The following is a 13,411-nucleotide window of genomic DNA, read 5'->3' as shown; positions in this document are numbered from 1 at the left end:
TGTCTCTCCGTTGCCTACGTTATTTACAATGAATTCCTATCATGGTTGGTGGACCACCCTGTACACCGTTAGCGGTAAATTTTTGACGAAACACTTTTTAAAACACAATTAAATGAGAGCCTTTTAATGTTTTATAAAATTATTTATTTATTTTCATTTTTCACGGTTACTGTGGTGGTTTCAGCGTACCGCGAGCACAGTCTGGCGATCACGTGGTGGTGTGGCTTGCCACTATAAAGCTACGGACGGACCTACAAAATGGATGGCCCTGTTGAGTCATCGCTTACAAGCTGCCTTCATAATTACGTTATACCTACGTGAAATCAACCAAATGCATTATCGGCCAAGGGGTCCAATGCGGGCATTATTCTGAGCAATGTCTCAGCTCCTTGCATCGCATTCCCCTTCGGTACTGTACAGGCGCATGGAAACTCGCAGCCCTGGTTGGTTGGTAAAAAAGGAAAAAAAAAGAAAAAAAGAAGGAAAAACGAAAAATATGGAGATGTTGGCCCACTCTACTTTGGGCCGGCTACTCCACGCTTATGGTATCGAGGTCTGTCTACCGAGGAGTCTAAAAGGAGGTTAGTTCCATAAAAGTCCTAAGGAACGAGATCACAGGGTGTGAAACATGTCGATGTGCTGCTGGCCAATCATCGAGTACCTTCTTGAGGTCAAGAGGGCCGTCGTCGTGTCCGACCAAGGCATCCCGAAGAGCTTCTCGACTTGCCGTGAATCGCTCGCAGCTGAGCAGTATATGTTCAGTGTCCTCTGGCACTCCGCATTGGATGCAGTCTGGTGATGGGGCTATCCCGATACGGTGTAGAAACGCGCGGCCGTGGGGAACGTTCAGCCGAAATCGGTGGAGTAAGGATTGCAGTGATCTGGGCGTCCTTGACGGTATTCGATATGTGAGGTGAGGACCGATCCTGTGGAACAGTGATGTCGGTACCCTTACGTTCAACCAATCACGCCTTACAAGTCGGGTTTGCAGCCCTGTTTGGGACCATTGGACTCATTGCACAAGAAAGACAGTTGAAACTGTTGTGTCCTCGTCACACGGTTCACGGCCACGTTATGATTATTCACAGTAATAGCCCGAGCTGGCACTGTTCCTATGGGATGGGGCTTAACAAGATTTCGCCCGTTCGCCTTTTAGTCCGTCCAACTCCAACTCCAAGATTTCGCCCCTCGTGTGACGGTATAGGCGGTTGTGGAACCACTGCACTTAACCCTATCTTACAAGTGTCATATTGTCGAAGTGTTGGTTTCGTGCGTCACAGTACACGATTGCCAATTGGAGGTCACTTTGGAGCGATTCAGTTGTAGGCGCGCCGCTTTCAAAAGTACCAACTGCTCCGATTCAGCCAATAGAGGTCAGTGGAATTGAGCCTCAGAGATGTGTTCAACAGCGGGAGAGGGTGCAGCCAACTTCCTGCTTTTGACATCCCTTCTCCAAAATTTAGCCCCCCTCCTGCTTGCGTGATGCGGTTCTTTCGTACAACATGCAGCCACGAAACATGTGCAAAGGGTGAACTAACGGACATTTGTTTTCGTTCTCTTGTCTCACAGCATGGGCAGAAAGAAGACGAGTGCATTCAGGATCAATGTTGGCACTGAAGATGAAATGGTGAGTCATATTCATTACGTGTACACTCGCCTCACGTTTGGCCGTTCTGCCTGATGAGAGTCATTAGGAACTTCCAACATTACTGGTGCACAGCCTTACTTCAATATTAATAGTAAAGTCGTTACATTAGACATTACCCGCCTTGTGAGGCTTTAACTAGGGCAAGTAGTTACACACCAGTAAAGACCATATTGGCTTGGTTGCGCGTGCACGAATGCTGAGCGCTTGCTGTATCGTTTCTACTGACGACTACATATTTATGTTATGTTCTGTGCTTGCACTCTAGACCCTTTCCAAGCAGATATGTTTAGCTTCAGTGCTGCATGCACTAGGTGCTAGATCGCACACGTATACATTCCCTGCTGATTCGCGGCAAGTTCAGAAATAGAGCATCATTATCCAGGTACTTTACCGACCTGATTTGAGGTGTTCAGACAGCTTAGATTGACAATAAACTTGTAACGAATGTGGTAGCAATGTAGTAGCAATTTGCTCGTTATGCGTCAGTCGGGAGGAGGCCGTTTCATGATTTTTTTTTTCGCCGACGGCTCATAGACACTTAGCAGCAAGAATTTATACCAAATGCAAATCTAGGTGAGAGAGGGGGAGAGAGAAACACATAATTTGCAAGTTGTTGTTTATATGACAGGTTACTTGCTGCACTGTTGTTAAAAACAGTGACAACGTCTTGGCATATTAGAATGAGCGATGGATTTAGTCTACATGTTTTGTAATCATTGCAATATCAATACTAAAAAATATGATTGACCTTTGCCGCAGCAAGGGGGACTCTGGGAACAAAACGTGAACCTTACATCAGGGTTTGGCTCACAACCTAGCAATGTTTCAGATTTGTCCTCGTGAAGGCAAGCGGATTATGTTGATAACAACGTCCCTTACAGCCCTTGGAGAGCTTTCGATGGAGCTGCAAGAGAGCAATAGCTGGATGGGTGGCTGTGGTTCTCTGCGCTGGCATCCCTTTAATTCTATCCTCTTGGAAGCGAAGCATTTTGCTTCGGTTCACACATGCGCGTTGTCACCCGGATGTGGCGCATAAAGTTCTGCTCAAGGTAGGTCCTTTTCGTTCAGATTTATTCCTCATTGTTACACATAATCACGGGCTTTATTAAAGGTTCTAGTTTTGGCATGCATTACAAATATGATACAGACATGGAAAATACGTTGCTGGTAATGTGAGAAACGGAGGAAAATCTAAACATACAGACAATAAATTGTCCGCGCTGTTTCTTTTCGAATGCTGGAACATCATTTGAAAGGAAGTAGCTGGGCATAGCTGATAGGCGTGCTCAAGGTCCATGGGCTTACAACCCAGCATTTCCCCAAAAATACATGACGTTCGCATAGGTTGTCACCCGCAACAACTACGTGAGAGAGAGAGAGAGAAAAAAAAAAAAGCATGAGAGTACAAAGACCCACCAAACATCACCAGTGCTCAGTGACTGTGCTCCGATCCATTTCGTCTTCGCCGGTGCTGCAGTATATGTGAACATTTGACACGGAAACTACCCGTTCAACCGGAGTATAGCTGAAGAAGGTTATTTAGTCACCTCGTTCATTCTCAATTGTGCGTGAGATTTTAAATTTCCCATTCTGTGTTACCGTTACTGCTATTGGCTCTACCCCTGCAGGACAAATACTCGAAAGAGTATGTGGAAAAGGTTCATAGGGGCCACAGACCCTTGAAAGATGGCACAGAATGCATCTACTTTTGCAATAAGCGGACCAAGTACGTCTGGAAGACAGACTTGCAACGGTTCGTCGCGTTGCAGTAAGTACACGTTCGCACTATTACGCAAAATATACGTCATTTTGCAATGACATTGTGAAATGTATAAGTTGCAGTTGAGCTTCCAACAATGGGTTTGCGCATGGTTAACTAGTGGCTGATCCAGGAGGGGGGCAGATGGCCGATCTCCCCCAAAACATTAGTTGAAATACTAGGGCTTTGAATTGCAAGCCAGGCCCAGTGACTTGCTGCTGATTCCAGGCTGATTCTATATGGTCAACTGCGCCCGAAGTGTTGGTCTGTCGAAGTGTTTGTGTATAAAAGCAAAGCATAACTGTTTCGCAAACGTAGACTTTTCCACGCTTTGTTTAATCCCATCAATCCCTCCTGTTCTAGCTTTTTTTTTTTTTTTTCAGGGGACTGCAAGTGGACAACACCAGTGACTTCTACGAAATGTCAATGGGACTTTCATCCATGGAGGTCGACTACCAAATGTCCCTTTTCGGACCAAATTCCTTGTCCATAGAGATGCAACCAATTTACAGATTGGTGCTTCATGAGGTACCTCAACTTCTAATTCTTCTGCCTAAGCCTGTGGAGCGTGTGTGTTCATATTGATGCCCATCACTTAGAGGGCTAGGAAAGGAATGCGCTTGCTACAAGAATTAAGAACAAGCAACAGCATATGTCTCAAAAAAGCCTCTGTTCGCGATATCAGCAGACCTGTGGTCGGTGCTATACATATCGGAATTGTCGTCTGGTGAGATCGCGCTAGTAAAAAACAAAACAAAAGTATGCAATTAACACATATATTAATATGCAAGCGAGAATGCGCGATTATGAGCAACAGAGCAAGAGCAGAACAAGACCCCGTAACGGTTGTGTTAATGAGTGGAACCTTGGTAAATAAGGGACGATGAGAGAGACGAAACACGTACAAGGAAGCCTCGCACGACGTATTCTTATGGGGAATGTTTATTCACAACAGGCGGACTTTGGCGATAATGGGAAAGAAAGAAAAAGCGTTCTTTATTCATGCTCTTTCCCCCTTGGGAGTTTTGTCAGCTGTGAGTAAATGTTAGCTGTGTTCGAAAACTCGTGATGTGTACGATGAAAGCCTTGAGGCCTTGTATGTGATTGTCCCTTCTATGTTGTTCCAGCCTCAGAACATCAGTTCTCTCGTGATGTGTGCTTTTCATCTCTGTCATCGTGCATCATTTTAGAGCTGTAAATATAGACGCACTTAGGTTTATCACAAGTGGCCTGCTTCCTACTTCAGACACCCTACACGTGCTTTCGAAGTAAGCAACATAGTCATACAACATATACAGCTTGGATGCTTTTTTTTTTTATTTGTTACAATTTGTTTAAAGTCACGAGAGCAGCACAGATGCCGTCTTTTTTCTTTCCTCTTTTTTTTTTTCATCTTCACGACCAGGCGACCAGGCGCACGTTCTGACGAAGAGATCATGTAAGCACTGGATGACTAATTACCTAAAATCATTTAATCAGCTTTTTAGTTAGATGTTTTCGGGGAAATGCGAGATAGCAGAATTGGCGTCAGTCATTATTTAAAGCCACCCTACTTTTTAAAAGTCCCGAAACGGACACGTACCGGTACTTGTATCTATGTTGCTATGCAAATGAGTCGAAGTCGAAACCAAGCGTACCCAGGAATAATGCAACCGTCGCCTTCGGTGGCTTATCTGGCCCGCAAAGTGTTTTCGTTCCATCGCTCCAAAGAAAGTGGCCCTCCTATGTGGAATACGAAATCTAGTTTTCAGTTGTCGGTTGTCGGATTCAGTTTTCTTGGTAGACACGCTTGTTTCGGTTCATTTGCATAGGAGAATTTGGTGACCGGGATTTCAACGAATTTGCTTGCTTCAGGAGTTTCAGGAGGAGAAAATAGCGTGGCTTTGAATAATGACTCGCTCCAGTTCTGCTATCTAACATTTCCCCGAAAACCTCTGAAAAAAAGAAGAAAAAAAGAAAAGGAAAGTTGATTAACGAATGTTAGGTAGTAGACCACTACTCGAGAAACGTCATCATGACGTTGGTAGACAGACTGAAACCGAAACAAATCGGAAGGGGAGGGCTGGGTTCCACAATTTAGTGACTCTAGGTTCCACGAATGGGCACTTGTTCGCTACCTCATATTGAAAGAAGAGTAGGACCGAATCGCGTCCCTTTCAGGGACCATCGTAATCCCCTCAAGAGCTTTCGGGCGCGACCTTGTTCGTCCCCTAACTTCAAGCGTATTTCAACTCTACCAAATTAGTGGCGCTGTCGAACACTACGACGTCATTTGTTTACAAATAGGGAGAGGTCTATTAGTCTCCTAGGAGTTAGACTCTCGTCGACAGAATGTCCGCTTGACCGTACAGCGGGCCCGCTGTTATACTTTTTATCAGGGAAGGGTAACGGACGTATTTTCGTTACAGTTTCCATTTTCGTTACTGCTATATTTTCGTTTCCGTTATCCGTTTCTGATACCAGCTTTTCAATTTCGTTTCCGTTACGTTTCCGTTACTGTTTCCGGTAATGAAACTGCTGTTACAGACCTGGCGGGAGGACAGCCCGTCCGGCTCTGTCAGCAGCCTATTTTGCCCAAGTGCTGCTTCGATGTAATAATAATGGTACCGTGATGTTACAGGTAAGGTTTGTCTGCGCGGTGTGGCGACATGTTGCACGTGCCGCAGGGTAGGACTGCGGATAATTTGGACCACCTGAGATTCTTTTGACGTGCGCCGGAAATCTCCGACACACGGTGCTGGAAGCAATGTTCACCTCCCCCACATTGCTACCGCCCTCGGCCGGGATCGAACCCGCGATCTAGAGCTCAGCAAGCCAGCACGTACACAATATACAATACGCAAGTAATTTTACGTCGTTGGGATGCGCACATCTTGCAAGATTTTCTTTAAAAATGTAGGAACATGTCTTCAGTCTTCAGCCACTCCGAGTCCAGCAACTCAAAATAGGCGTAACCTTCATCCAACGTCGCATTCATAGGCGAAACTCACAGTTGTAAACAATACTGCCAGAGCCACGGTCAAATGAAAAATAGTAAAAAATGAACAAATAAATACAAATCGTAGAGTCTCATTCTCGTGCTATGGTGGAGTAAAGTGCGTGGGGCCTATGTTTCTCACGTGTGGATGCGATGAAGTTACGAGGACTGCAACGAGTAGGTAAGCGAGGGATGCACCCTCAAGACCCAATATTGCGCGTTGTTTCCATGCTCACGTGTAGTATTTAGAGCGTTACTGGGAATGGTGTTATCAAAATACAAAAATTAAATCAAAAGTCACTCAGGTGTCATCGCACAACATGAATAGCCATTACCCGAATTCAATACCGGACGATAATTTTCGTTTCCGTTTCTGTTTCCGGAAATGGAGGACCGTGGTATGCGTTTCCGTTATCGTTACCGTCTCCAGTTTCGGTAATATACCGTTTCTGTTTCCGTTACCATTACCGTTACCCTTCCATGCTTAACAGTCTGTAACGTCTGTAAGAGTCTGCAGCGAATTAAAAGAAAAACACAGTAAACAACAGCATATTCGTATACAAGCAACACATGTACGCTGCCTTGCCTATAATCTGATTGACCTGTTTACACTATTTCTTTACAGATTAGCAGCCCATTTTATATTTATCAGATCTTCATCGTGATTGTGTGGCTTATACAACTCTATTATCAGTTCAGTGTATGCATCCTTTTGTTCTCAATCATCTCGGTTTCTATCTCAGTCTACCAGACGCGCAAGGTGAGGAAGCTTGTGAGATAATGTGGGTTACTACCTTGCAGTAAACATTCGAATCACTTTGCAGCAAACGAGGGCTCTAAAGGAAACTGTTCACACGGAATCATTGGTCACTGTCATCAGAGATGGCGCTGGTAAGTCTATTCGCCGTATTCGCCTAGGGTGCCGGAATACTAGCTGCTACTATTCAGGCACCCTATATTCGCCAATCCTTTTTTTTTCTTTTTGTCCAATCATTACGCTACATCTTCATAATGCAAGGCGACCGTTGTTAATGAAAATTCTGTGCTTCAAGACGCGAGAAAATTCCGAACATGAGCAACACCATGGTGGTCGATTCCTAAACTGGTTCAGCTCATTTGAGGATGAAGTGCAAAGACCCTTTTGTTTTCGGCGGTGGCAGGTTTCAGGGCAAATCTCATGCTTTCTTGCAGAAGAACAGTGGTCTGAGCTGACATTCAGCCCCGCTCTCTAGAATGGACATTTTTCACATACGCATCGTATCCTACAGCGGCTTTCCAGCGAACCACGCTCGGGGCGCGTCAAAACAAATCCGAGTGGGTAGAGTCACTAAATAGGGGTACAGAGTATTGCATTCCTTTTCTGCGCCGGAGCCGCCGTTCGGTGTCCGCGATTGGGCCGATCGTGTCACGTGGTTTCTCCTTCCAAGAACGCACTGTCCATGTTGAGTCCCCTCCATCCAAAACCGGTTTTTTCGGTTGCGCGCTGTTCCCCGAGGGAGAAGGAGGAGATTGGCGTCCCGTTGCTAGGCGACGCAGCCGCACCGGACCCAATATGGCGTTCTCGCTCGCCGGCGTGGCTCAGTGTCGCTACTCTGCTCCCTACTTAGTGACTTTAGGTAACACAAAGGACCAAAGCCGGTCCGGAGTGGGACCGACGAGCTCGCGCCGTTCGTGCGGTCTCCCCACTGGTCCCCACTTCTGTCGTCCCCATACTGCGCCGTCTAATGAAGACGAAGATAACCCTCTCCGGCGCCTCAAGGTCATGCGCATAAGAAAGGTCCATTCTTTTCCTTCCATGGAAGAACAGCGTAAGAAAATGTGTAAGGTCGACGTCACTCCGTGACGCACGCGGAAGCGCCAGTCAGGTGCATGGATCTTCGCATCAGCCGGATAGTATGTGGTCAGCGTCGCGCTATGTCCGCAGCAGAGAAATTTTCAGTGGCAAATAAGAGCTCATCTTTCCCGCACGTCACTGCAGGAGGGACGGGGGATACGCCTCCAAGGGTTCGCCGCTCCGTGCATTTGCGAAAGGGTGAACTGCGCAATCACCGCTCTGACGAATATTTTGCCGTATGCGCTTTTCATAGACTTCTTAATGAATTAAGCGGGGTTTTGAGCACCCTTAATTGTCATTATCTTGATGCGTTAATTAGCGTGTGCTGAAATCTTGCGGCACTCCATATTTAAAGGGGCACTAAAGTGCAAAAATTGCTCCTCGCGGAATGAAAGATGCCGCTACCTTGATGGCAATACATAAGGAATGAGACTCATCCGTTGCGGCTTTCGGTAATGCACGAGGGAAACCGCAATTTGCGCTGTTCCTCATAAATCACAAACGACGCAACGGACGAATATCGTTTCTTATGTATCGCTGTCAAGGTAGCGGCATATTTAATTCCGCGTGGAACAATTTTTTTTCCACTCTAGTGTACCTCTAAACATCTACGCGAATAACACCTTGACTAAGCAATTTATACGTAATTTGACAGCGAGAGGAACATTTTGGGGCAACTTCAAAGTTTGACTCTGACAGTCAGTAGGTGTGACTCGTCTTGACGCTGCGTTACGCAACGCAGGTATAAAATTTGTGGTTTCGGGTTGGCGTTAAGGATCCAATAGAATATAAATTAATGTATAATAAATAAATTTTAATATATATATATATATATATATATAAATTATAATATATATATATATATATATATATATATATATATAGTATATAATAAATTTTGACGAACTTCGGGTCACTGCTCAATTAAAACAAATCGTGTCGCAGGTGAGTGATGTGACGGAGAACGAAAATAAAAAGAGAAGCTAGATAATCATAACAGAACAATATAGTACTTGTATAAAACGGTGTGCAGGGGCTCCTAGAAAACGTGACATGTTCATGTGGGGTTAATGATGTGTCATCCTAAATTTTTGGTACTTATCATCAGCCATTTACGTTCAATTTTTGATAGAGCTGAGTGTTTAGAACTCAAACCCCCACCTTTATAGGGCCAATACGGTGACCCACGTGCCCCTCTATGATCGGGTGTTTGCACTTCGTCTAATTCGAATGGCTGCACAATGTGTAGGTCAGTGCTCACTCCTGCACTGCTTTTGCGGAACAAATATTGTGACAAGCACACGATGAGCTTCCTCTAATGTTCAACATGTATTTCTTATTAGGTTATGTCTAACTGCAGGAGAGAAAACCGCGTTTTCAACTATCAACACTGAAATATAATACTGTGCTGCGTTTAACATTTTAAAAATCTATATATGAAAAATAAAACGGCGTATACAGGAGTTGAGCTACAAATAATCGACCCGTAATTAACTATAAACAGTGAGTGCTATGGTTTTGTGGCAATGCGGACAAAATTCACAATTAACTAACACTGCAAGAGTGCATCAATTTTTAAGGTGACTAGTTTGTTATTTAAGCTAAAACTTTTTATTTTCTGGTGTGGTGTTTTATTTTAATTTTATTTGTGGTGTTTTATTTATTTTCTGGTGTGGTGTGGTATTTTCGGTGATTTTTAGAAGGCGACAACCACAGTGCGTATACAGTATATCGTGGTCATGTCGCTATAAATTCGAGACATACGTTTTTGACAAGGATTTCACCGGGAATTACAGCTCGTGTTCATGGATGATACAGAATTCTGCGATCTCCATGGCGACATACGGGTATGCTGCGAATCACGGCGCTGAACTCCGTGGTCTCTTAAAAGTCGGAGCTTGTGTGTATTCTCAGAAAACTTAACCCAACATCGAACGAGTTGATGTATCGCACGAGAAATAAACCAATCCAAGGGCTCATACTATACGAAGATAGATGACCAGATCAGCGAAAGAAACCCGCAGGAGATACGCTGCCAAAGAGGCGATTGAGCACGTGATCCTGCTTTCCACGTCAAGGATGTGCTTCCGACAGGGGGCCGCCACCACATGTCCTCGTGCCCAATAGGGCCCTCGTTAAAACGCGTTTGGTACAGTGCCCGAAGATGCAAGCTTTATTTTTTCCCTAGAAATGATCAGCTCACCTGTCGTTTACGGCTTTCCCCTTTCGATGGTGGAGCCGTTGCTGCTGAACATTAATGATGGTCGACATGCTAAATGAATGTGTGATTTTTTTTTGTTTCCTGCACATTTTTGTTGTTTTCAAAACTACTGATCTATAAGTATAGTACTTGTGAAACCTTCTATGGTGCAGAGTCCAAAGTTTCATCGAAAGAACTAGTCCCTGGGGACGTCATCATTATACCTGAACAAGAGCACACAATGGAATGCGATGCCGTCCTCATCAGCGGTGACTGCATTGCCAATGAAAGCATGCTTACTGGTATGCCAAGTAGATGCGCATTAACGTGTCGAATTAACAACTCAACGTGCTTCACAGGGGAGAGTTCGCCGGTGTCGAAGGTGCCTGTCTCAGCTGACGACAATTACGTCAGCACTGTCGACAAGAAGAGCATTCTCTTCAACGGAACAACGATGCTACATTCACGGAATACCGACAACAAAAAAGTGAAAGCCATTGTCTACAGAACCGGTGTTTGTCATTTCTACAAGTTCTTAAGACGACGCTGTGCTAACTGTGCTCTGACCTCTCCTTCTGAGCCAAGCCACATTCCTAAGACCCGCGCTCATGTAACGTGTACGTTTGCGCAGGCTTCTCCACGCTGAAGGGAGAACTAGTTCGTTCCATCCTGTACCCGAAACCAGTAAACTTCAAGCTGTATACCGACCTCATTAGGTCTACGGTGATCTTCTTGATTATTGGTAAGGCGGTTCGTTTTGAACGAAGGACACCGTTTGGTAAAGTAACCTCCAGCGGTATTTTTCAGGCATTCCAGCGATGATATACACTGGAGTTGTGTTCCACAGACTGGGTGTAAGTGTAATTTTCTCAGTTATTTCTTTTGCTAATAGGAATACTCCCGCGCGTGCGTCCCCTACACATATCCATCCTTCCTCCAAATATGTCAGCGGCGCCATAATGTGACTAAGGGGCGTCAATAAGCCCAAGGGCTATACAGATGTGCCTCTTCCGCTTCACGATACCAGCGTTTGTAAAGCAATCGTTCTGGACGCTAGTAATGAATACTTCTGACGTCAAGGTCAACCAGGATGGGCAGAGCACAGCCTGGTGTTGCCCTGCGTGTATTGCATCGAGTCTGCATCTTCTTTACAGGCATTTACAGTAGACATAGTGATCACAGTGATTGATGTGGCTACGTTCGTGGTGCCACCGTTGCTCCCAGCCGTGTTGACAAGCATCAACGCGGCTGCTCAGAAGCGGCTCAAGGACGAAGGCGTGTATTGCCTTAACTCTACGTGCATCAACTTGTGTGGAGCACTCGACGTGGTCTGTTTCGATAAAGTAAGCTTAGCATCTTGTCGCTCGTTTTGGAAAACCGTACATGCTGTTGTACTATTATTCATAGTATTGCCGCATGGAGTTGAGATAAATTGTGCCAAATACTAGCTCAGTCGTTCAGGTATCCGATCAACAATCTGAAATATCCACGACCTCGCATAATTACAAGAGCGACAACCAGCGGAAAGACGAGAGTACAAGAGGAAGGCGTAGACGGGACAACGCTGGATTTACAACCTGTATTTACTTTCACAAAATTTCTTCCACATACTGTGTGCAGAGCGTTGTCCAGTATACTCTCTTCTATTCGCGTCTTTCCGCTGGTTTTCACTCTTGTGACTTTCTGTTAATTGCTTCCTGAAATTTGCCTCTCTCTCAGACAGGTACACTGACAGACAATAGCCTGGACCTTTCAGGCATCATACCTTCAGAAGGGGGAGTGTAAGTAGTCTGTCACGGCCTTACGTCATCTCAAGACCACTTGCGTGTAATGAATGTTTACAGGCTGCAACCGCCAGTACCGCACCCGAGAGATCTGCCCCGCTGCCCCATGGTGCTTGCGTTGGCCACCTGTCATTCGCTGCACCTCGTCAACCACAGACTAGTCGGTTACCCTTTAGATGTGAAAGCGTTCGAGAGCATTTGTTGGGTGAGTTCAAGGAAACCAGTTGCATTACGTTCTGCATTCTTTCGTGAACGAGGCGGCACAACTGCTGACTCATCGCAAGCGCTTGTGCGCTGTTTTGGGTCAATAGTCACACTATAGCTCACCATAGTCACACGTCGCCTTCGTTTAGCAACAAGGACGATGTCGATGACTGTCTGGTCTTGTCGTCTTGTCTTTCTCTTTTATCTTACTATGATGTTCCGTTTCAAATTACCGCATCTTGCGGTGTGTAGTGCCGTTGAGCCCGACAAAAAAAGAAAAAGAGAAACGCCGCGAAGGAACTGTGCACGTTACACATCTATGTAGGCACCGTGCACGAGTTAGAGGGCGCTGCGGTCGCTTGATCGACAGCGACACCCGTGGCGATTTCGTGCGCAATCGCGTTGTCGTGACATCGTATCCACCCATTCGCGTATGGAGTTTTAGTGCGGATGGGTACGGTGTGGCGATGGTTTCCCATGTTTAATACGTCGGCTTTGGCCCTAATAAACGTACCACTTCTGTGGAAGTGGTTTGTAGACATAGTAATGGGCGCCGTTACGGGGAGGGGGGGGGGCTTTCCCCTCTGGCTTCCAGAAACGTAGGGTTTCTGAGCCATGACAATGTAGTTGCGGGTGCAGTTGACGCGCCACCACCCCAAACATTCTGCCCTGCCCCTCCTGGAAAAAATCCTGGCGGCGCCCATGGACAGAGCATCTCCTCCGCAATGCGAAACACGTAAAACGTCTTCGAGAATAAAGTTTTCGCAGACGGAACATCAAAGATAACTGCGCAGTATCTAGCACAGACAAAGCCGTCCCTAGGCAGAAATTTCGCAGCTACGAGCCAGGCACTGTGTACTACTGCAGCAAGAAGTCAGGGGAGGACGGGCACACTTTTGAGTCATGCGATAAATTTCAGTAACTACAGAGAATTAACATCGCACGGGAGCGAGCGAGGCTATGATGATGATGGATAGAAGAAAAAAATGGGGAGGTGAGTCACGA

General features: G+C 45.6%; 1 protein-coding gene across 3 annotated transcripts in view; it reads left to right on the top strand.

The window, feature by feature from the left end:
• The window catches only part of LOC135385874 (polyamine-transporting ATPase 13A3-like), a 29,429-nt gene that overhangs the window by 5,400 nt on the left and 10,618 nt on the right, over positions 1–13,411 (top strand). For all 3 annotated transcript variants that reach the window (XM_064615451.1, XM_064615449.1, XM_064615452.1), the window contains exons 2-14: positions 1,570–1,627; positions 2,530–2,697; positions 3,277–3,416; positions 3,791–3,935; positions 7,010–7,144; positions 7,209–7,275; positions 10,592–10,720; positions 10,778–10,930; positions 11,050–11,160; positions 11,226–11,272; positions 11,573–11,761; positions 12,138–12,199; positions 12,263–12,407. In XM_064615451.1, the coding sequence (XP_064471521.1) occupies positions 1,571–1,627; positions 2,530–2,697; positions 3,277–3,416; positions 3,791–3,935; positions 7,010–7,144; positions 7,209–7,275; positions 10,592–10,720; positions 10,778–10,930; positions 11,050–11,160; positions 11,226–11,272; positions 11,573–11,761; positions 12,138–12,199; positions 12,263–12,407 (1,548 nt within the window). In that variant the 5' untranslated portion in view covers position 1,570. The remainder of the gene's footprint in view (positions 1–1,569; positions 1,628–2,529; positions 2,698–3,276; positions 3,417–3,790; positions 3,936–7,009; positions 7,145–7,208; positions 7,276–10,591; positions 10,721–10,777; positions 10,931–11,049; positions 11,161–11,225; positions 11,273–11,572; positions 11,762–12,137; positions 12,200–12,262; positions 12,408–13,411) is intronic.

Source organism: Ornithodoros turicata, chromosome 2, assembly GCF_037126465.1.
Source record: "Ornithodoros turicata isolate Travis chromosome 2, ASM3712646v1, whole genome shotgun sequence".
Classification (NCBI taxonomy): domain Eukaryota; kingdom Metazoa; phylum Arthropoda; class Arachnida; order Ixodida; family Argasidae; genus Ornithodoros; species Ornithodoros turicata.
The sequence above is the reverse complement of the archived record's forward strand: the minus strand, read 5'-3'. Positions and strand labels throughout refer to the sequence as shown.